The sequence below is a fragment of the Pelodiscus sinensis genome, chromosome 7, assembly GCF_052426305.1.
Source record: "Pelodiscus sinensis isolate ZL-2025 chromosome 7, ASM5242630v1, whole genome shotgun sequence".
NCBI lineage: Eukaryota > Metazoa > Chordata > Testudines > Trionychidae > Pelodiscus > Pelodiscus sinensis.
Genome location: NC_143058.1, coordinates 58,768,866 through 58,792,875, shown reverse-complemented (window position 1 = coordinate 58,792,875; position 24,010 = coordinate 58,768,866). Strand labels below are relative to the sequence as shown.

The window sequence follows — 24,010 nt, the reverse complement described above, 5'->3', positions numbered from 1 at the left end:
TCAGAAGAGCAAAGAAAATGACTGGTGGGGAAGGTTGTGGAAACAGCTTTGAGGCTGGCTCTTTCCCTCAGCTCAGCGGCTCAGAATGTAGACGCTCACAAGGAAAGCATGGAGCTGCTAAAGCAGCCTGAGGGAGACAGGGAGTATCTCAGCTTGCTAAATAACCCCTGTTGGAGCCATCTGACAGTGCCCTGGTGTACACAGAACCGGGCAGAGAGGGAAAACAGTCTCTGCCTCACAACAAATAATGACTCAATCTTGCAATGCAGAGAATCCCTTTAATTCCCTTTCATTCCAGAGGGGACATGTGGGATATCAGCACCTTACAGGATTGGGTCCTGGCTTAATCCTAAGTATCTTCCCTTTAAATACTGTGGCCTGGGATCTAGGTCGATCTCCCTGGATACTCCTATCATTTTCCTGCACCACAATTATCTAAAGCACCTCACAAATGTTAATTATTTTATCCTGACACCAACAGTCTAGGGAAACACTATTTCCCATTTTCTAGACAGAGAACTGAGGCATGGAGCGATTAAGTGACTTGCCCAAGGTTACCCATGAAGTCAGAGGCATAATCAGGAACTGAATGCAGGCCTCTTAAATGCCAGCCCTATTTCTTCACCTCAAAAGCTCACTTTTGGGTGCTGTGGGAAGATTATTTTTCTTGGGAGTGGTGTTTTAAATTGTAAAAACTGTGCAATTAAAAATAAATGTTACCAACTTCTATTACCCTAGCAGCATTTTATTAAATCATCTCCTCCTGCATGTATAACTGTGCATAAAGTTTGGAATAGCCAGCATTTCTAGAACCACAGTTGTATCACACGTAGGGCCAACTACGCTTACTTGCCTGTAAAGTTTGATGGAGCTAGTTCTGCATGGATACTGTTGGAAAAGCATGTAGGGGTCCTTTGAAGAGAAAGAGGCTATAGAAATGTAAATTAGTGTTTTAGTAACAATAGAAATTTTTGCCAATTAACTTTAATTTATGTTGCCACATGCCCGGGTCACCACATGAGAACACGACCACCCCTGGATACAAAACAAAGTGAAAAGTTCCAGGTCAGAGATGCACCACTGAAGATTTTATTATACATTGAATTCCACTTCTCATCTCACAGGACATCCACCTTGCAGGACATTTACACAGACTTTAGTCTGCTCACACTGGAATAGAGGATATAGTCACTCTTACCCCAAAGACATTAATTTTGTTCCAGTGTAACTCTCACCCATTTCTCACATGCCCACATTTGTGGTGGTGTTTATTAATAGCGGTGAAATTAATACCTGTAGCCCTTTGTGTTTAAAAACAAAGCTAATCAAAACCTATGGGATCCACAGCAGCATCAGACTCTCCACCTGACAGACAAAAGATAATCAGCAGCTCGTTTGTGTTCAGCCATCTACCACATCATGTATGTGTCCAATGCATGATGAAATTATGAATGAAAAGAAAAAAAAATCCTATTGCTGCTGTAATGGGGGTGGATTTCTAGGCACTGGGAATATCAGTTTCTTCCTCAAGGTGTAGGCTGGTTGAGGCATCTGTTTCTTTCTCCCCAAGTTGTCGGCACGTTTGCTCACATCTTCATTGACTTCAGTAAGAATTGACAAGATGTCTTCACCTCTAGAGCCAGAGAAAAGACAAGATCTCTGATCAAACAGAATCACTAACCGATTCACAGAACTAATGCCATAATCACACTAACCCAGATTAAATACTTTTCTGAATTATGAGGCGCTAGAAGACTTATCTGAAGTTTCTCGGGTCCTTCAGGGCAGGGAACTGTGTGCGCGCGCGTGGGGTGTGTGGATGCATGAGTCAGGGTAGCAGCTTAAGGATGTGCAGGGCAAGGGACCAGGCATGCAGGAGTCGGGGTTGGGTGGCAAGGAGGGGTTCAGGGCAGAAGGTGGGAGTGCAGGAGTCAGGGCAGGGGGATGAGAGTGTAAGGGGCTTCAGGAGACGGGGTGCAGGCTGTCAGTGGCTGCTCCCTGGGGCTTGAGCACTTGCTGCCCCCATGATCATTCTGGAGTATAACTGTCCCTGCTATCACTTCCTTTCCGTTCGATGAGAAAAATCACATTCCACACAACCCTGACCTTGCTTTAAGTTATGGTAAAAGGAAACTGCCTACAAAATGTGGTGGTCCTAGGTCTTGCTGTTGAGGAGTAGTTCTGGAACAAATGAACTCACAGATGGATGCACAGACACACTCACAAACTCTCTCAAATATATATAGTAGATTGAGACTAGGAAAGCCACTATCCCACCAGTAAAATCAACAGCAATTCTCTCTGATTTCAATTGTGTCCTGACTCAGAGACTCTCTCATACACACATTCTACTTGTGATAGAATGAACTGCCGCGTGGAGAGAGAGAGAAAACACAACTTCATGAGCAAACGACTCCAATTAACCAGTCCTGTCAGTGGCTGCTAGAAGTGTGAGGGTGTGGACAGGTGGTGGGCAAACTGCAGCCTTCAGGATTCTGCGTGTGGCCCAAGAGATCATTTGTTTGCTACTGGCCTTGCGCAGGATTGCCGGATTCTGCTGGTTTCCATTGCGTAGTCTTTCGCCTCCCAGTATTACTAAAGTGACACACACGTAAAACAAGGACATGTGAAGTGAAGCACATGCTGATTGCACACAACACTGTGAGAGCCATGTGCGCCCTGTGCATCCAATCAAAGTGCTGCTATGGTTCAACTGACACCCCCACAAATTTTAGGTACGCAAGTGCAGTTAGCAAAACTACCCTATTCCAGGAGATCTTATTGGTTATGACAATCTCGTGGCCCACTGAGATGAAGGAGGGCCACTCGTGTCCTACTCACTAGCCTAGGTTGTCCATCACTAGTTTAGACTATATTAACCAACCCAGCTCATTCCAGAGAGGAAGAGACACAACTCCCAAAATAAAGGGAAGCAGAAGGAATGCCAAGATGGAAAATAGATCCATAAAGGGACAGGAGGAGAAGATTCACCTTGGGACAAAGGTACTGATTTTGGGGAGAATTGAGTACAGTCTAGGGCCTACCTCCTTAGGAAATTCTCAACTTGCCAGAGAGGCAAGAGCTATAGGGAAATGGAACTAAAGATTTTGAGCGTAGATGATGATAAACTACTAATACACCCCTTACATAAGTATTCCTACATTTTCCCAGACAGCTTGTCTTCTATATGTGCATAAAATTGGGACCAAGACACCCTCGGATGCCAGAGTGTATTTACAGCACATTGTATTAAAGAGGAGGAGACAATCATGAAATAACAAGAGAAAAGTAAAGTAATGACCTAAATCTGTACTCTTGCACCAGATTGATCTCTTGTGACCCCATTCAAATCAGCGAGGTTACACAAGGGAGGAAGTTTGCACCCTCTCCCCCCGATGCTGGCCACTTATAGCAAGGAAACCTAATCAAGAGTTCCTCATAGCTGGACTCATGCACAGACATCATGCACTTTACTGCAACACCAGGCAGCAGCAAAGAAACATCACCTGCAAGACTGTAGCATTTTCTGTTATTCTACCATAGCATCTAGAAGTTACTGCGTCGGTATATAAAGCCAGACTGCTTCATTCAGAACTACCCTCACCCCCCTTAAGCTGGCCATTCATACAGAAACAGATCCAAAATCCACATGGTCTGTGGTTTGCAAAACTAAAATTGCGCTGATTTGACCACCAGAGAGACGGGGTAGAACCACATACTGCCATCTGAACCCACTCAAAAGGAGAACGTGGACATGAAGCAGCCTAGAGTCGGTTTTGAGTTTGATTTGGTAAAACTAAAACCCAGCCCCCTCAGACTATCCTAAGGCCTTGGTGCTGCAAACATTTATGTTAGTTCACAGGGGAGAAGCTAAACAGATGACCAGTTTTAAACTAATTTAAGTGTGTCCATGTAGGAGTTAAAAAAAATAAACTAGTGCAAGTTTGAAAGTGGACAAGCCTTCAGCCTTAGCAGCCTTGTTAATCTGGCACCAAGCATCTTTGGGGGGGCCTCCAGGGAATGATTGTAAAAAGTGTGGGAGGAGGGGAGAGGAAGGGAGGGTTGGTCCCCAGCTGGAGCAGGACAGGGAGTGGGGACAGGAGCATGTGGCAGGGGAGGACTGGTCTCCCGATGGAGCAAGGCAGGGGCTGGGGGAGGGGGGGTAAGAGCACAGTGGGGTGGGGGCCAGAGGCTATTTCTGGAGCGAGGGAGGGCCTGGGGATAAACACAGCAAGGCTGGGGAGGGGGAAAACGAGATTCCCCCATCCACTCAGAGCTGATGCTTACTAGGGATATTAAAAGGTGGATGAATCGCTAATCATGTAGTTGATAGAATTTTTGTTGTCTAATCGTGTAGTCAATAGCAGTTTGAATGTAGTAAGTTTAAATGTAGTTTAAACGTAGTAAAAGCCGGGTGGGCAGGCTGCCCAGCCTGCGCTTCATTTAAACTGCAGAGCTGCATTGGGAGTTGATCCTGGACCTGGCACTGAGCCAGGCTTGCACAGTCCCAGCTCGTGCAAGGTCCAGCAGCCCCTGTCCGTCCATCTGTGTGTGTCCCACCTCCCTTCACCGCAATCCCTCACTGCCATTATCAGAGGCAGCAGCATGGGGGTGGGGGCAAGTGGCATCGCAGAGAGGACGTGCTGGGGAGAGGGAGGAACTGGCTTTTAAGCTGGCTCCTCCCAGCACTGGCTCCTGCTTCTCCCCATCCCTTGCTGCCTCTGATACAGAGGGACCATCACTTTTTAAAGTGGGAGAGCTAAGTGTTAAGGGAGCAGGAGTGGGGGTGGGAAATAAGTGGTGGATGGGGGTCGGCAGGGGAAGAGAGGAGCAACTGGGCAGTCTGCTGTGCTGCTTGTGCAGAGACACCACCAGCTGATCCCATTCCATTGTTTCCAACCTACATCTATCCCCAGATGGGCTGTCCTAGAATCATAGAGGTGGAAGAGACCTAAGAAGGTCATCAAGTCCAGCCCCTGCTCTAGGCAGGACCAGTTCCAAGGATCCCTGTTCCCAGCCCAATCCCGGGGTAGAGGGATCTCTGAACTCAGTGCTCCCCCTTCCTCTCTGACTCACACCTGATGCCAACCAAGTGTGAGCGGCTCAGGGTCTCGGTGCCCCACTTTGCTGCTGCCCCTTCCTCTGCTGCCGCAGCCTCAGCACTGGGCAGCAGCAGGGACTCGGGCTTCCTGACCCCAGGGAAACATGAAGTGACTGTGGACTCTCTGCCAGGATCCTCTCCAAGCCCCCTCCCCTCTCTAGTAGGCTGCCTGCATGCCAGTGAAGCGAGGGGTGTATGTGTGTGGGGGGGGGGCATGTTTGGAGATGAGCTCTCAGCCAGTGACAAGCTGAGAAAGGATGAAAGTGTTGGCGAGGAGAAGCCCTGAGTCAGCCAGGCAGGAGCACAGAGCAGAGGCCAGAAAGAGGAAAGCCTGTGCTGAAGGGGGAGAGAGCGTGTGGGGCAGGAGGGCCCCTTGCTGCGCTGGGGCCCGGGGCCAATCAATCGCACCTTTGGCTCCACTGAAATCCAGCACTGAGCCTGAGGTGAGCAAAAACTTCAGCAGTCACTCCCGTTTCTCCACCCTCTAGGGTACAGCTTGTCTACTTGGCATGTTACTGAACAGGATGCCAGGGGCAAAATCTACAGCACGCCAGCTTACCATGCAGTAGTGTCCCACGGACACTGCTCCAGTGCAGTAAAATCTCAGCGTACAAGCACACACGTTACACTGTCGAGCACTAGTGCACCAGCCCACACTCCTGGACTTGCACTACAGCGCAGCAGTGTCTACATGGGATTTTACTACACAGCAAGCTGGTGTGCTGTAGATCCTCCTTCTGGCATGCCACACAACAACCTGCCAGGTATGCAGGCCTATGTTATTAGTAAGTTCTCCCCCTCAAGCCACACAGAAGGATTACCTTGGGACCAAGAGCTGTAACTTGTTGCAAAGGGCTTGAATGTACCAAGTACCCTGCTGTATGTGGCGGAACGATGCATAACCATCCACCGTGGCCATGCCAAGGAGGAAATCGGCTTCTTCCGGAATGCTTTCGGAAGGGGAGACTCGCTGCTGTATGGGAAGCAAATCAGGATTCTGTGCATCTGCTTCAATGTAGACTGCCTGTTGTATCTCTTTGCCTTGACATGCCTGAATAAAAAAGAGCTTGGGTTTTTCAGCCAGCTGTGGGCATTGCCTGGCCGTGAAGTAGGACATGATCCTGCGGATTGGTACTTCTTGCTCATCTGCTCCATAGATGGATCCTGACTCTCCGTGAGACAGAATGCAGCATACAAAGCAGTCCCTGTCTCTGTGATCGTTCCAAGTCCGCCATTCTTGCATGAGATTTTCTATCTCTACTGATGTCTGATCAGGATAAGTCTTCACATCCAGACCAAGCCACGTAAACACTCGTGCTAGGGACTCTGTTATTTAAAAAAAAAATTAAAAGAAAGCTGGGGAGGACGCGAGAATAATATAACCCCAATATAAAATTCCTACACAAGCTAAGTTGAAGAGTAACAGACTACACAAAGCTGCACTTACAAACAAACCCACATGCTACAAAAGATTTGAGACTAAACAGAACAAATGGAACCTAAGCCAGCACAATCATGGTCAGACAATAATATGTCTGAGGTTTTCATGCCAGAGTTTCATAAAGCAAGGCCTGAGGTCTACGGGCCCTTTTGAGTGTGTGCACTCAACGAGATGAGTAAAACCGAGATTCCTGGTAGACATTGGATACTCTTTTGCAGAATTTCAGGTTGGGTTTGCTCCCAGTACCTCCAACCCCGCTCATTCATACTAGTAAATGGAGACCTTGGAATACTACAGAATTTGGAGAATTAAGAGAGCAAGTGAACCAACGACAAATAAAAAGGACAGACCATTACAAAAAAATCGACATAACAAGAAAAACGAAAGGGTCTGACTTGGATCTCATTTACACTAGCATTGGGCATTAGGAACAGATTGACTGTAGTCAAAGGGGCTAAACCACCCCAAAACTTAGATGTATAAGGGTATGTCTACACTACCCTCCTAGTTCGAACTAGGAGGGTAATGTAGGCATACCGCACTTGCAAATGAAGCCCGGGATTTGAATTTCCCGGGCTTCATTTGCATAAGCGGGGAGCCGCCATTTTTAAAACCCCGCTGGTTCGAACCCCGTGCAGCGCGGCTACACGGGGCACGAACTAGGTAGTACTAGTTCAAAGTACTAGTACTAGGTAGTTCAAAGTACTAGTACTAGGTAGTACTCATTCACGAGGAGTAACGGTAGTTCGAACTAGGAAGCCTAGTTCAAACTACCTAGTTCGTGCCCCGTGTAGCCGCGCTGCACGGGGTTCGAACCAGCGGGGTTTTAAAAATGGCGGCTCCCCGCTTATGCAAATGAAGCCCGGGAAATTCAAATCCCTGGCTTCATTTGCAAGTGCGGTATGCCTACATTACCCCGCTAGTTCGAACTAGCGGGGTAGTGTAGACATACCCTAAGGGACTATGGTTTTCTTTTTGTTTGTACAGCATGTAACACAAGACCCCCCTGACCTAGATGGCCTCTAAACACTGTTGCAATATGCACATTCAAGAATGTATCAACAACACATATTTTTCCATTGTTAACAAGTCACCTCAAAGAGATAAATCATAAGTTCAAGTCACTTTTATCTGTGAATTACCTCAGTTTACACTAAGCTTCTACAAATAAGAGAGACAAAATTATTAATAGTTACATACAATGGATGTCACATTTAATATAACAGGGGTTCAGTGCTCTAAGAAAACGAACCAACATATTTCTCTTATGACAGATCTAGTAATAGTAACTCCTGTGGAAGTTTTATTTTGGACACTCTTAGAATTACACAGAGAGTGGTTGCACTGATAAAGATGCCACTGCAAACTCATTCCTGTCTAGTAATCAATCTTGTGTTTAGTTTCCCTCCCCCTGCCATGATAAAATTCTACAAGTGGCATTTTTTGGCTTGTATAAGTATACACTGCTTATAAGAATATACTTAAAATACGAGCTAATAAAACCTACGTGGGCATTAGTAGTAGAACCCATGAAGATGCAGAGCAGACCCTAAATCAGAAGTGACTTACCAGCATCTTTACAAGATCCTCTCCTCTCCTGAAGAGTCCCAATAAAGTTTGAATTATTAATAATGAGGCAATAACCTCTGTGTGGCCCATCCATTTTATAGATTATTGGCTTCTGTTGACAGGAAGGAGAAAGACACTCACAGCTTTTATGCTGGAATTATATTTTTAAGATGACAATCTATTGCCTTAAGATTCAAGGGTGCAATCCACCTGCGCGGTTACTATTTCTGTATTCCCTTCCCTCCTCCCCTTCCCCCGGTGTTTTCAATCTCTGTACTGCCTAGAGTTTCTGGAATCCCCTTTTTGCTGTCCTCCCATCCGCCCCAAAAATATTGTCCTCTGTGATTTAGATATATATCATTAGAGGAAGGGAAGAGGCCGTACTCTTCTCCTATAATGCTTTAAAAATGAACCATACAGTGATATTTAGCCTTGCTTAAAAGCCATAGACATTTTGCAGCTTATGTAATACAAAGGTATGCTAAAAAGTGGGACTACCAGGCTAAGTTTAGAAGTGATATTAATGTACTATCAACAATAATTAGTAGTGAGGCAAGGACTCAGCCTGTAACAGAGTCAGACACCAAGATTTTCAAAGTCACCAGCGATTTGAGATGCTTCCAATTTTTAAGCTCCCAATCAGAGAAACCTTAAGGAGGCTGGTTACGTCAGGAAATGCTGATGCTCACTCTAGTGATCAGACCCAAAGTTTGAAATAAAACCCACATTCACTAGTCGCTTTGGAAAACGTCGCCCTCGGGCGTGTCGTTCTGTATGAGGAGAGAGATGTGGAGCGCCAGGCAGATTTCAGGACCTTATCACATCTGGCTCTGAGCATGAAAAGTGAGCACGTGGGGCAGGGCTTAGCAACTGAATTCCACATTTGGTAGAGAGTTGGGGGTAAATAGTCTTGAGGGGCCAGGAACAGATTATTTCCACCTAGTAGGAAGATTAGCTTGAACCCTTGGCATTGTGAAGTCACAGACACATCGATCCCCAAACTTGTCTCCCAGGGTTAGGAGGTATAGGTGGCTCTTGTGCTGGGAAAGAAAACTGGCAGAACAGGGCCCTCTAAAGCCACAAGTCTGGCACATGCTTAGGGCTGACCCTTCGTCTCAAATGTGACTACGGTAAAAACTAAAAAATCAGTTTGTCGCCAAATAGCATCTCTCTAAATCTACAACTCATCCTCAAGATTATGAAGAGGAGAGTCTTTTAAAAAGAGCAGGCTTGACTCTGCTCCCAGTTACAATAGCTTCATCTTACTGACTTGATAATGGAGTGACTCCCCATTTAGTGGGAACAGAATCAGGGTCAGTGCTTTGCGCTCCTTCAGTGTCCAACTGCACCATTTCTAGTACAGGGCAGAAGACATCAGTTGATGTTGCTGATGCACCAACACAAATATTTTGGTATAAGAATTTTTAGGAGCTGAAGCAGTTAAATAAAAAGGGCAGCATTAATTCCTCCCCTGCCCCACCCCGAAAGCCCCACAACCTCTATTTAAACCAGAGGGAAGAAGATAGGAGGGGGGATCCCAATGGGTGTCTGTTGGTATGAGGGGAAAAGAAAAGTATATCAGGATTCTGAGGAGATATTAAGAACAGTGGAAAACATGGCACACTGACTTTTAAGATGAGCTCCAAACCCTCAAATGATTGATTAGAGCCAGGAAAATATTTTGGAGATTACCTCGATTTTGTTTTCTGGGTCACTGGTCCTGGCAGGTTGTGCTTCTCTCAGTTCAGAGATGCCATGTGTAACATTTACTGCTTTGTCATCTAGAAAAAAAAATTATACAAATGTTTAGAGGGGTGAAATCAACTCTCTGTAGAAGCACCAAACCAGAGTTCTACTAAAATGCAGCACTTTTAGTATAATAGCACTATAATAATAATAATAAAAGGAACAGTTAAAATTCTGTAGTCCTCTACTTGTTACTGTCCAACTGGCCTGTCCTTCCAAGCCAGGGAAACAGAACATAGCATCTCTCAAGGGGCATTTCAGGAGCTCTCCAAATCTGTTTGCTCCTGCCCTGAAAATTCATTCATACTCTCTTTACTTTTACGGAATCAGCAATAATAACCACGAAAAATAAAAATACAGATCTTAAGACAGACCTTGTCTGGCAGCTATGAAATGCACACTCTCAACATGTTCCCGCAGACTCCCAGACTCTGAACTATAAGACTCTACAATAGCAAGAAAGATAGAAATAAAGTTGAATCACAGGCCCACAAAATTAACAATTTGACATTACAGTAGTTATTACAGTAACAGTCGTAGCACCTAATTTCATGGTATTTGTGTATAATTAAAAGGAAAGAATGTTGGCTATTTCACTGTCACAAGTGACAATCCACAACAGGAGAGATTTGCTGATTACCTGTCACTGTTCTCTAAATGTGAGTAGCTAACCCCCAAACCAGTTTGTGCCAATGGGAAAAGAAATAAAACAACCTCAAGCAAATCAAATTATGTTAAAACTACGGTTGTAAACAGAGCCTTCAAAATTTTCTGGAGTAAATTAAAACAACATAGAAACATATCAAACTAGAAATAGATGTAAAAAACCCACTTTCCAGAAATACTTACCATAAATTTTAGAACCCAGAGATTTGACAGGGGTCTCCTATATGAAGGAGGAAAAGAGGAATAACCACATTAAAAAAATAAATATAATACAAATCAATAAAATAGATTTTAATAATTTTAACAGAAAAAAGACTTGATAAATGTCAGCAACATGTGGTGTTTTGGAAAAAAATAAGGGGAAGCAGAGAGCAGCAAGACAGAGCCAAGGGCAACAATGTGTTTAGAGGTTTAGTGGCCAGACATTTCACAGCTGCAGCAAACGCATCAGAGGTGAACATCTAGAGGAGGGTACGGCCGCAGAGTGGGTTTCGTTTTCGGGGAAGCCCCTTTCCAAAAGCATAGATGGTATCCTTCAGTGAAACTACACTTCCGTTGAACTTATAAGTGGTCCCTGCCGTACACACAATTGCACAAAGGAAACACTTAGCACACTGAAGTCAGCAACAAAACTTATTGAGGTCCATGGTGCCAGCAGTTCTCCCAAGGTAAACATTCCCTATAGTGCAGGAGCATACAAATTACCATAGCAGAGCAAAACAATTTCTGTATAGTTTGATATCCTTGCTCAATCATGGGACAATAGATGCTTCAGGGGAGGAAGGCTTCCAGTCCCATGACGCACCTAAATTGTACACTATCTTTATCTATATCTCCAAGGGAAGAGATTTATTTCTACCTCAGCTCATCTGTGCCCTAGATAAGAATTGAGAACCCTTGCAACTGAATCTTAGCATATTTCCCCAAATAGCTGACAAATAGCTTGCTAAGATTCAAAAGGGTTTGACAATGACATCCCACAGCAGCAAGTTCCTTGATGTGTACATTTTTTATCATTTTTAAATGTTACCTTCTTATCCCTATGAGCAGAGCTCGACAAATCAGGCAATCTACTCGCCCGTGACGAGTAGATTTTAGCCTGGTACGGCCGTGCAGCGCGCTCTGCGCATGCGCAGTGTGCGCTTCCGTGCGGCTGGCAAGCAAGGCTCGCTGACGCTTGGTAAGCCTTGCCTATGAGTGACTTCAAATTGTTGTGTTATCAAAGAGGGAAACAGGAGCATAACATGGTCTCATGCAAACTATGCTTTAAAAACAAACAAGTAATTGTACTAGTTTTCCATTGTGTAAGGTTCTAGACTGAAAGCCATGGAAATTGAAGTCCTCTATTTATACATAAACTGGGTATATCACAGACAGCATCAATGCAAACTTCCCCAAGTGCCTACATGTACCTCAGCTCGTCTACAGGGAACATAATCAAGTCTTCATAACCACTTAGCTCAGGTGATTGGGAATGACCAACTTAGAAACATAATTGGGATTGGTCTTGCTTTGGGCAGGAGGTTAGACTTGATGACCTCCTGAGGTCTCTTACAACTCTGTGATTCTATGAGGTCAGACTATCTAGAGCAGTGTTTCCCAAATGGTGTTCCGGGGAACCCTGGGGTTCCGTGAAGTGAAAATAAGGGTTCCGTGAGAAAATTCCATTACAATAACATGTTGTTAAAATAATAATAATAATAATAATAATAATAAATATTAAGCATTTATTAATTTTATTTAAACCAGTTTTCATTTGTGTTGATCTCATGACCTTGTTTAGCATTTGTTTACTATTATCCTTACTTATTTGTGGTCTCCTTTTTCAGCTCCATATATAAGACTGCTATTAGGGGTTCCACAAAATTCTTTTGAGTTTAAAAGGGTTCTGTGGCCAAATAAAATTGGGAAACACTGATCTAGAGACATCTCTTTTGATTCTTCTCCCTTCCTAATACTAAATATTTTCAAGAGGAATAATGCATGACTGGCTTTTAGGATGTGCTGACCCCAATTATTTCATATTCTTGGTAGCCACATTTATAGCTACCAAGGGAGATTCTGCTCCCTTCTTCAAACCAGATGTGAAAATTTAGCTGGACTCCAGCCAATGGCAATACAGAAACAAGAGTGAAGAAAATAAGCTCACTGCAGCATACCTGTGAGGAAATCAATAGCCCAACATCACCTCCAGAATGAAACTGTCCAAGGCGGTGATGGGAAAATGATGCAGCTGAATTAGCTGACAGACTGCTTTCCTGCACAGAAACTAACAGAAGAGGCATAATGAACAACTCTGTGAAGGCAAGAACCCCATGTGCCTTATAGCTAAGCATAAACTTAACTCCTCACTGAAGGAAAATATGGAGAGTCATCCACTGAGAGAGGTTTAAAACATAGACATACAGAAATTCCATGAAGGGGATGAGAAGCGATGAAATCGGGGGGAGAGGGAGGAGATGACTCTCCAGCTCCTCCCAGAACAGGTTCTAGATAGCTGTCTAACTAAAACAGTGTGCTCTTTAAGCATGCAAATTACTTGCCTAACTGAAATAAGCTTAATAGACTCTAATGGTGACTGAACCACAATCTTGTACTTTACATATATATATACACACAATACTCATTTAGCCTGGCACCCTCCCTCCAGTGCAGGTTAGGGATGTAATAGTGTAGTCGATTAACCAATAAGCCAAAGCTTATCAGTTAATGCTATAGACTACATGCATTTCCCTCCCCGCCTCCATCTTATCAGTAAATTTTTTAGCAGGCTGGCCAGCAACCCGACTCAGTCCTGGCTCGTGCCAAGTCTGGGACCTATCCCTGCTGTGGCTCTGCATTTAAAGTGTATTAGGAGCCAGGTAGGCAGGCAGCCCAGCTCAGTTCTGGCTCGTGTGGTGTCTGGGAGCTCAGTCCCGCCCCTCACCCCGGACAGGGGCTGCTACCATCCCACGCTGTGCAGCCATGCAGGGTGACAGGCAGCCGAGGGGAGCTGGTTTTGAAACTGGCTCCCCTCATGGACCAGCTCCCGCCTGGCACACAATGCTTCTGCCTCTGATAGAGATGTAGCAGCGCCGAGTCGCAGGGGGCTCCTCGGGAGCGGGGCTGGAGCACACTGGCTGCCGGCCTCATCCCCGGGGACTATAGAATAGTTGACTAACCAATAAAAATTCACGAGGTTAATCGACTATTCAATTAACCGATATTTAACATCCCTAGTGCAGGTTAATACATAGCACTTCTAGAGTTCTGTTCATCCATAACCATAAATAAGGCTAGATTTTGTCCTGCATATTTTTAGCAAACGGCATGAACAGGTCACAGGCATTAAAGAAATATTCACAAATGCCTGAGGGGCCTGGCTCAGAGTTGCAGGGTCTCCCACAACCTGTTGCAAATCCACACCCGCGGCTCTGCTGCCACAGCTCCGCAGCCCTGGCTCCTCCACTGCACAGGGTAGCACTGCATTCCAGGGTGCTAGCGGTGGCTGGGAGCTGTGCAGCACACCCCCCTCCCTCCTGCGCAGCAACTGGGAGCTGCGGAGCACCCCTGCTGCCCTCTGCTCCTGGAAGGCTGAGCTCCCACCAGCTCCCAATCAACAGCTGATTCCATGACTCCCGTGGCCTCGGTGACAAACCATAGCCCTAACCATAGCTCTATCCAAAGGGGAGTCTGATTACTTCCATTTCACACACGTGAAAACTGAGGCACAGAGGTGATGTGACTTGCTTACAGCAGGGTCAATGGTAGAGTTAGGGACAGAAGAAACATGTCCAAGTCCCATGCCCCATTCACTGGACCACTTTGCCTGGCCACAGCTACTCTGGAGCTACAACATATATTCTTACAGTACTGCAGCTAGCAGGTAGCAAAAACTAGAGGCAGCAAAGCAGAACTCATTTGTAAAAACCACAAGTGTCCCAATTTTAGTCTCAGATGTAGCAAAGTATGCAGAGGGCATACAGCAGAAACAGCAACTAGTTCCATCTCTGCTAGTAAACACACGGCAGCTCACTGAGAATTACTCACCTCTTTCCATTTTGTATTTGTTTATGATTGCCAGGAGATCAGGTGAAATGTCCTCACAAATTTTCTCCAGAGTTTGCAGGTTGTTCTCTGCTAAAAGGGCTTGTTTCTCCAGGAACGTCAGCAGCTCTAGACAGGACTGCTAGTGAAACAGGCGAGAGAGAAAAAGCGTTAAATGCACTTCAGCTGCTCCTTAAATCTTAGGAAGATCTACAAAAGCCTGCTTTGCCTTCCAAAAAAAGGAATAGTCGGAGATTCTCCTGGAAAACATTGCTGAAATACAGACTACCTCATGAGCCTTACACTGCCTACTTTATACTTATCATCAGGTTTGCTTCTCACTACCAAGGAGTACTCCACAGTACACTGCTCAGCAATGGGGGGCAAATCATGTCACAGGGTTGTTCACTGACAGCTTCAAAATGTGGTTCGATTCTGCTTGCATAGCCAGAATCACACCGTATCAGTATGTATCACCACCAAGTAACCAGTTAATGTCATGTATCTTGGTCCATATACACAGACCAGAACCACCTGTGCTGAAACACAGCTGGGGGGATTAGTCTGGAATTATATTTCCCAGTGACCTCAGAAGGGATGTGAGTAGTTGACTAACCGATAAGACTGGGCTTTTGGGGTAGTGGAGTTGACTACTTGCATTCCCTGTCCCCGCTGCCTCTGTATCAGAGGCAGCAAGGAGGGGGAGCAGGAGCCTGTGCTGGAGCGGGGAGGAGGGGCAAGTTTAAAAGCTGTTTTCCCCCAGCATTGTCTCTGTGGTGCTGCCTGCTCCCCCTGCCCCGCGTTGCTGCCTCTATCAGAGGCACGAGGGGAGGCGGTGCCGGCAGCAGCCCTTATCTGCGGGGGGGTCTCACCTCCCAGCTGAGAGCCCCCTGTGAATAGGGGCAGCTCCGGCCGGGCAGGCAGCCTGGCTCAGTTTCAACTCACGCCGGGTCCAGGACCTACCCCTGCTATGGCTTCCCAGTTTAAATGTAGGAGGAGCTGGGCTGCCTGCCTGCCTGCCCAACTCTTACTACATTTTAATAGCAGAGGTAGCTCCCGGGCCCCGCGTGAGCCGGGACTGAGCACTTCTTCCTTTATCGACTCATCATGGAGTCGATAAAAATTCTATCAACTACAAGGTTAGCGAATTATCCACCTCTTAATATCGTTACTCAGATTCCATCACACAGCAAACGCAAGAGAGCTCCAATGCAGTGTAACTGTCCTTTGTGTAAATGAGAGCCATGCTCTATATTTCTTAGCCACCTTCTGCCATCACCTCCCCTCTGGCAGAAATATACCACTGCCCAAATAGCTACTGCCCCACTAGGCTGATGCCATATACTACCAAAGCCCTTGATCCACTCTCCCTCTTAGCCTCACTAACAGCCTCTAACACTCTAGGCACCTCTCCCCACATACCATACTTGTCAGCTTCTTTGGGAGCTTATCCCTCAAGAGAAACATGGCTCTTTGTAAATCCTCTCTGGTGATGTCCTCTGACAGTTCATACAGCATCTGCCTATGTGACACAGATCCTGTTAGGTGAACTAAATACCATGGTATACATACTGTACATCTGGCATTGGCACCTCATTACCTCTAGGCCAAACACCCAAAGCAATGCTCTCAGAGGATGGAAATGTATCCTTTGTTAACCTCACTACTGCTATGCCCCTTTAACGCTGCCACCCGCTTCACCTGTAGCACATCTGGGGATCTCCACTTAGCTTGCTCAGCAAAGATCAACATTCACAACAAGCAGAGTAAGGGAATGCTAGAGAGCTGCAGTGGGTGTATTACTAGAGCAGCATGAGCAGCAGCTAAGAACAAATTAATATGGAGGAACGGAGGGAATTTAGTTTGGGGTAGGAGGAAGATAGTATAAAAAAATCCCAATTCAACCAAAGAATTCACAGAAGGAGAGGGACAAAGCAAAGGAGGAAGCACCAGAGTGATGGTAGTGAAAAGCTATAGGAGAGGAATGACAGTCTGTGGCACACTGTGTCAATTCTCTCCTCTTGCACAGCAGAGGGTCAGAAGATGATCCAATGTACAGGTCCCAAGAATGCTCTGAGCTTGGTAGCCTCATCCCAAGAAAAAAATTATGAAATGTCAGTGATCAGTCTGAGTATCTGCACATTATAAAACCTAGTTACCAAGCCTCACTTCATAACTTTCAAATATCACACAGCAATAGATCAAAAACCTTTCAAGGCAGAAAATGTCTGGAGATACCCACATCCTAGAAAGCCCACCTGTAATTAGACACCTTCCCTTTGTGGCATAGATTTTCTCGTACTTCCTCCTTGGTGTAGCCAAGATCCTGGAGCAAGGAATGATACCTAATCCTGTACAGGAGCTCAGCTAGAATGAAAGTATCTTTCTTATTCAGAAAATCCTTAGTCATAAGGAACTGGAAAATGTCCTGAGCTGATTTTACAGCTTCTAGTTGTCTGAAGGAGAGCAAATCGCTACAGAGAAATTTCAGGGCCTCCACTTCTTCAGTTCCCAGATGTTCATTGATCATTAGAAGCTGCTTACGAAAGCTCACGCTCATGTTATCATCCATGCTGGCGTTTTCCTTTAGGAGATGCACTTCACAACCTGAGAATGGAAAAGAAGAGACCAATGTAATGAATCACATGGCACCGGAGCTAGGGCACAACTGAAATTTAGCTTCCAATAGGCGCTAAACAGCATCCTTTATACGCTGTGTTGGCCAGATACTTCTTCCAAACCCATCAGAAGCTAAATACTCAGCAGATGACCTAAATCCTTCCCCTGCTTCCTTCTCGTCTCTGAATCAAGAGAGGGAGGAGTCCCCCTTCCTCACTCCAGTGTCTTTAAGGGAAGGGGAGGGGCAGAAAGAACAAGGTGCCACTCTTGGTCCTGCAGCTTGATTATAACTTTCCATGGCTGTCAGAGGACAAGTGCCACTTCCTCCTGCCCCTGGCTTTGCACCATGGGTGCTCTACCACCCCTTTTGGTGACAAGGAGGCGGAGGAGGTACCCCTTCCAGCCCAAAGCTAGGGCTGGGTGAGCACCCAACTGGGGTGCTGCATAGCTTTTTTTGGGAGGGGAGCTCAGCCGCCGGAGGCAAGGGGGGGCACTGGAAATGTTTTCTGCCCTGGTGCCAAAATGGCTGGTGCCCCTCCAGGTTGAAACACAGCAGCGGCAACATTACCACCTGGAAGCCCAAGCTCTCAGTATTGTGGCAGCTGTACAGTGTACAACGCTTCTCCTACAACCACTATGCAGCTAGTCTGCTGTTCTGTACCAAATGTGAAAGCAAAAGCGTCCCCTTCCTACGCTCAATCCTTCCTCCTGAAAAAGTCCTGCGGAATTTAATAGGGATGAAACTAATATGGTTCTGGGGAAATGAATACAAAGCTCTTACATTTAATGGAGAATAATCTGTCTTCTCTTTCACTGCCAGGTCCCTTCTTTCCTGGACATGTTGAGGTTCCTCAGTGGACCACTACATGGCAGTAAGTCATCTTTAAGCCTTTCACCACAGCTACCTTGGAACAGAGATGAAAGGAAAAGTGGGAGATGATCAATCAACACTAAATTCAGAGTCAGTAGGTAAAAAGATGACTGCACGTGCGTGTGTCCGGAAGAAACTAGCAAGGCATTGCTGTGTGCAATGGTTCATGGGAAATTGGGGTGTTAAGTAATGATTAATTGGCTAATCAAGTAGTCGATGGAATTTCCATCGACTACTCCATTAGCCGATTTGGGGAGGAGTGAGGACGCTCGCTACCACCTCTGAGACTCTGCACTTTAAATGTAGTAAGAGCCCACATTACTCCTTGTCACACAGTCACACACCCCAACCCTCTGTACCACATAGTGCAGCCCCCTCTTCCCTTATAAACAAAGTGGCTGCAATAAGGCATAGATGTAAGGCCTTTACTGGAGGACTGGTTTTTAAACAAGGACAGCAGAAGGGCCAGCATCCCAAAGCATAATCCTATCAAGAGATCCTAGGTACATACCCAGGGCAGCAACTGGCACTGTCTGCTTTGGCTGTCCTATTTTGACTGCACTAGCTAGATGAGCGCTACAGCAGGTGCATCCCTTCTAGCTGGGAATCACACCTCAGCTCCAAGTGCAGACCTATCAGTTAAAAGGAGCTACACAAACTTCCTTCCCTCCCATAGCCATATAGCCCCCATTCCCTGCACAACTTCTCCTGCCACCCACAGGCAGACCCTATTCTTCTCTGCCAGTGTGTCAAATCCCAATAAACCCACATAAAGCAAGGTGGATAAAAATCAATGATTAAAAAAATTGTTTTTTGATAAAATGCTTTTTGAGAGGAAAAAACCCTATCTAAAGATAGCTATAGCTCAAAGATATCTAATAATGGAATAGGGATTATAAATACTAATTCTATAGTACGAGACAATAGCTGTATGTGATGCTTAAGAAACGTTTTGTAAATGAGTTCCAATAGTTTATGGATTAGCTTTCCAGAGGCTTCTGTGTAGGGTATTAGGTATTTCTATCTACCCAATGGGACTTAGTGTTCAGTCTAGAAGATACCATCGGAGATGCTTAGTTTTGCAGTTCTTACTAAGGATGTTAAAATGCAGTTCATTGACTAGTCAATGGAATTTCCATCAACTAGTCAATAGGCACTTCCGCATTCCTCCGTTGAAATGTACATTCCAAAGGAGGAATGCGGAACTCCACGTTCAGCCCAGGGCCAACAGGAAGTCCTGCTGACTCCAGGCTGCAGCAGGTGCCTGCTTTGAAATGCACAAGAGTCCCCAGATGGGGCTCTTGTGCATTTCAAAGCCATGGAGCCCAGGGTTAGCTGACCCCGGGCTCCATGCTAAGCTGCATGTTGCTAAGAGCCCGGGGGTCAGCTGAGGACTCCCCAGCTGGCCCTGGGCTCCTCATGGCACTTTCCCAGAACTTGCCCTGGGTTCTGGGGAAGTGCTGCGCAGAGCCCAGGATCAGCTGGGGAGGCCCAGCTGATCCAGGGCTCTGCGTGGCAGTGGAACTCCCCAGCTGACCCCGGGTTCTGGGGAAATGCCATGCAGAGCCCGGAATCAACTGGGGAGTCCCCAGCTGACACCAGGATCCACTGCTGCCCCTTTGAAATGTGCGGAGATGGCATTTTAAAGGGGCAGCCACTGCACAGCTGATGCGCGGATCAGCAGTGCAGCGGCTGCTCCTTTGAAACGCCACCTTAGGGTACTTTGAAGTACCCCTTCCCCCTCCCTTTGCTGCCTCTATCTCAGAGGCAGAGGAGGGAGGGGAGGAGGAAATCAACTAGTAATTTAGTCAAAAGACTATCCGATAAGCATTTGCTTATCAGATCATCGACTAATCTTTAACATCCCTAGTTCTTACACTGTGGATTTGTGCTTCCAGAGATAACATGGTTGTTAACAGCAAAAATGTTTTAAAATGAGTAATATATAGAGATGAGAAACAACAGACCTGAATCCTATTGTCCTTTTGCAAATATGAGTACACAGAATCAGTCCCTTACCTCCCTCTCAAAAAGTGGAAAATTTTAAAAAGTTCAATGAAGGTAGGTGTTCATGCTAAATGCAAACAGTGCAACAAAGAAATGAAAAGCCTGGGGGCCCAAATAAAACATCATCATGAGAAGTTCCTTGTCAGGAGGAAGCTGTGTTGAAGATGATGAAAGGAAAATGTCTGAACATGCAGGATCTTCAGGTTGGTAAACTTTTATTTCATAAGCAACAAGGAGTCCTGTGGCACCTTACAGACTAACAGATTTATTGGAGCATAAGCTTTCGTGGGCAAAGACCCACTTCATCAGATGCATCTTCTGTCCTTGTGCCACTAGAACAAGGCAATTTTTCCATTTAATCTGTTCACATTCAGTGTCCCACAACCTTCAAAGAGACATGTAACCAATAATACTATTTCAATTAAGTTTCATCAAAAATGTTAATATTCCCTTCTGATCTTGAGTCAAAGTAGCAGAGAAGGGCTGTTTGTTCCCATCATCAGACCTAAGCACACCTACCACTCCACCGATCTCAAAATGCTAGTTGGCATTTCCAAGTTCTAGTCTAACAATCCACGTAGCTTCAGGGGGTAGCCAAGTTAGTCTGTTACACGAAAAAAAACAACAAATGGTCTGGTAGCACTTTGTTTTGTTAGTCTATAAAGTGCTACCAGACCATTTGTTGTTTTTTTTACCCTGCTTAGTATCTAACATCTCCATACGTGATTTTAAAGTTGGATGCTGGGTCTCCGGTTAGGAGCTGGTTCACCCTTCCTGGCCAAGTGCCACATTTTAATCAGAGAACTCATATTTCAGTCAGATAACATCCCAAGGAGCCAGGAAAGGGTGCTCATGGGAATGTTAAGGGCAGGGTGCCTGTTCCGATGCCAGCGGATTGTATAGACAGTGGGTGCTGGGTGCAGTGGGAGAAAGGGTGTTTGTGCAAGCTCTGAGTGTGGAGGGCTGGGTGTAAGATGTGAGAAGTTGTGCAGAAGTGGGGCTGCGGGTGGAAGGGGGCTGCAGGGAGTGGGGGCTGGGTGCCGTGAGTGGCAGTAAACTGGGGGGGCTGGGTGCTAGAAGTGGGGGAGCTGCATGGAGTGGGTGCTAGGTGCCAGGGGGAGGCAGGCTGCAGAGAGTGGGGGCTGGGGACAGTGCACTGGGAGGAGGGCTGGGTGCCGAGGGGGGGGGCTGCAGGGAATGGGGGGGTCTGGGTGGCAGGTGCCAGAGAAGGTCTGCAAGGAGTGGGGGCTGGGGAGGGGACTGTCGGAAGGGCGGGTTGGGAGGGGGGCTGCCGGAGGGCGCGGGTGCCGGGTGGGCGGTACTGTCAGGAGTAGGGACTGGGGGCGGGAGGGGGGAGCTGATACCAGAGGGGAAAGCTGCCGGCAGTGGGCGCGGGGCTAATACCAGGGGGAGCGGCTGCCGGCAGTAGGGGCCGGGGGAGGCTAATACCGAGGGGGGCTGCCGGCAGTGGGTGCGGAGGGGCTAATACCGGGGGGCAGCTAATACCGGGGGGGGGGGCTGGCAGTGGAGGCGAGAGAACTAATACCAGGGGGGCTGCCGGTAGAGGGGGCGGGGCCTAATACCCGGGGGGGGGGGGCTGCCAGCAGTGGGAGGGGCTAATACGGGGGGGGGAGGGCTGGCAGTGGAGACGAGGGAACTAATACCGGGGGGCTGCCGGTAGTGGGGGTGGGGGCCTAATACCGGGGGGAGGGCTGCCGGCAGTGGGGGTGGGGGGGCTAATACGGGGGGGGCTGCCGGCAGTGGGGACGGAGGGGCTAATACCGGGGGGGGGCTGCCGGTAGTGGGGACGGAGGGGCTAATACCGGGGGGGGGGCTGCCGGCAGTGAGGGTGGAGGGGCTAATACCGGGGGGGGGGGCTGCCGGCAGTGAGGGTGGAGGGGGGGGGCTAATACCGGGGGGGGGCTGCCGGCAGTGGAGGTGGTGGGGGGGCTAATACCGGGGGGGGGGCTGCCGGCAGTGGGGGCGGAGGGGCTAATACCGGGGGGGGGGGCTGCCGGCAGTGGGGGCGGAGGGGGGGCTACATGGGGGCGGGGGGGGGGGCTGCCGGCAGTGGGGGCGGAGGGGCTAATACCGGGGGGGGGCTGCCGGCAGTGGGGGCGGGGTGCTGGGGGGGCTGGACGGGAAGCGCCTCACCCGGCAGCAGGCCGCGGCGCGCTGTGCGGCAGGCGCGGGGGTCTCACTCCGGTTCCGCTGCCGGTGTAGCGAGCTAAACACTATACACCGGCCTCTCGCAGCGCCGCCCCGCGTCTGAAGGGCGCACCGGGCCGCGGGCGGGGCTGGTGATCGCAGCCGCACGGGGCGCGTCTCCTCCCGCAGCAGGGTGGGGTTCTGCCTGGGGTCTGCGGGGGGCGGCGCCGGGGCAGGTCCAGCCCCCGGGATGGCCCCGCGCTCTCCCCTGGGGACTCGCTCACTTTTTGACTTTACACCGGCCGCGTTCCCAAGCCCCCGACTCTCAGACCAGGGTCCCGCCTGCAGGCACCGCGGCCGTGAAATGCCTCGTCACGGTGACTGTCCCGGCTCTGGCCTGGAGAAGGCTGCTCCCTTCTAGGAACTGGCTTCCCGGAGCGCTTTCCGATTGGTAGGCTAGCAGGGAGGGCTCCTGTAAGATATTGCTGCCAGCAGTAGCACAATCCTACAGGGCGGAGTTACACCAGTTCTTCTTCCAGTGCTTGCTCACATCCCTTCCACTTAGGTGCGCACCGAAAGTGCACAGATTGTCTGAGAGTTTCCTTAGCAGCACCTATGGAGTGGGTGTTTTCGAAGAGCTATCCCCAATACTCCAAGAGCTCTTTCTTGAGTGTTAACATTTCTCCTCTGAAACGTCCTCAAGAGCACAAAGGCTGTGTGACCAGGGATGGGACTCTTCTAGTGTGTCCTGGAAAGTCTCATCAATGTACCTCTCTGCCTTCATTAGCTCCTCCAATTCAGCCACCATGGTCTTCAAAGCCCATAGAAGGTCCCTGAGGGCCAGGAGCTTCTTGCACCTGCACTTGCACTTCTGCTGACGTGCACAGGCAGAAATTGTGGAAAAACAGCATCGCTTGCCTCATAATCTCAGTTGTGCAGACACGGCCGGCCCGAGCCCCTTTGGCACCCTGGGCCCAGGTGTGTGGCGCTGCCCCTGGGGCGCCGGCCACAGCCGCTGGCGCACAGTCCGGAACCTGCCCTTGGGGCACATGGCGCATGCGTGCACCAGCCATGGCCCCTGGCGCACAGCCCGGGGCTCACCCATGGGGCGCATGGCGCATGCGCTGCCCAGCCCAGCCCGGCCAGCGCTGCTAGCGCACACGCTGGGCCATGTATGGCCCCGCAGCCATAGGGGCAAGGGTGCTGTTGTCCGATGCTGTGGGGCTGGCACCGTGGGAGCCAGGTGCGCAGCTCCTGATGGCAGCTGTAAGAGAAGCCACGCACCCCTTACAGCTGCCATCAGGCACCCCCCCGTGGGTTGGCGCCCTGGGCAGCTGCCTGGCTTGCCCATGCCTCTGTCCAGCCCTGCGTGAAGAACGCAATGCCATCCACAGCCTCAGAAACAACTCTGACATTATAATCAAAGAGTGCTGTTGTCATCATGAACAGGTCTGACTTCCAAAAAGAGGCTGCCAGACAACTCTCCAATACCAAATTCTATAGGCCACTTTCCTCAAAGCCTACTAAGGAATGCACTAAGAAACTATACCATCTGCTCAGGACACTCCCTACACAAGCACAGGAACAAATCAACACACTCTTAGAACCCAGACCAGGGTTGTTCTATCTACTACCAAAGATCCACAAACCTGGAAATCCTGGATGCCCCATCATCTCGGGCATTGGCACTCTCACTGAAGGACTGTCTGGATATGTGGACTCTCTACTCAGATCCTATACCACCAGTACTCCCAGCTATCACTGATTTCCTGAGAAAACTACAATGCATTGGTGATCTTTCAGAAAACACCATCCT

At 48.1% G+C, this 24,010-nt stretch overlaps 1 protein-coding gene across 4 annotated transcripts; it reads right to left on the bottom strand.

The window, feature by feature from the left end:
• Positions 1-1,066: 1,066 nt before the first annotated feature.
• On the bottom strand, positions 1,067-22,635 carry CASP10 (caspase 10). Of its 4 annotated transcripts, none has more exons than XM_006120072.4 (12): positions 22,479-22,635; positions 17,950-18,073; positions 16,808-17,156; positions 15,972-16,071; positions 14,553-14,691; positions 12,683-12,792; positions 10,707-10,743; positions 10,232-10,303; positions 9,804-9,892; positions 8,112-8,223; positions 5,923-6,427; positions 1,067-1,633 (listed from the first exon to the last, which is right to left on the bottom strand). In XM_006120072.4, exons 3-12 carry the CDS (start codon positions 17,119-17,121, stop codon positions 1,471-1,473), a joined length of 1,641 nt encoding a protein of 546 aa, XP_006120134.2. In that variant the 5' UTR covers positions 17,122-17,156; positions 17,950-18,073; positions 22,479-22,635; the 3' UTR covers positions 1,067-1,470. The 4 variants fall into 4 exon arrangements, with proteins under 4 accessions (XP_006120134.2, XP_089635937.1, XP_075789983.1 ...); XM_089779811.1 differs by having other exon boundaries at positions 14,553-14,688; XM_075933868.2 differs by lacking the exon at positions 22,479-22,635 and adding an exon at positions 22,201-22,269.
• Between the last annotated feature and the right edge of the window lie 1,375 nt (positions 22,636-24,010).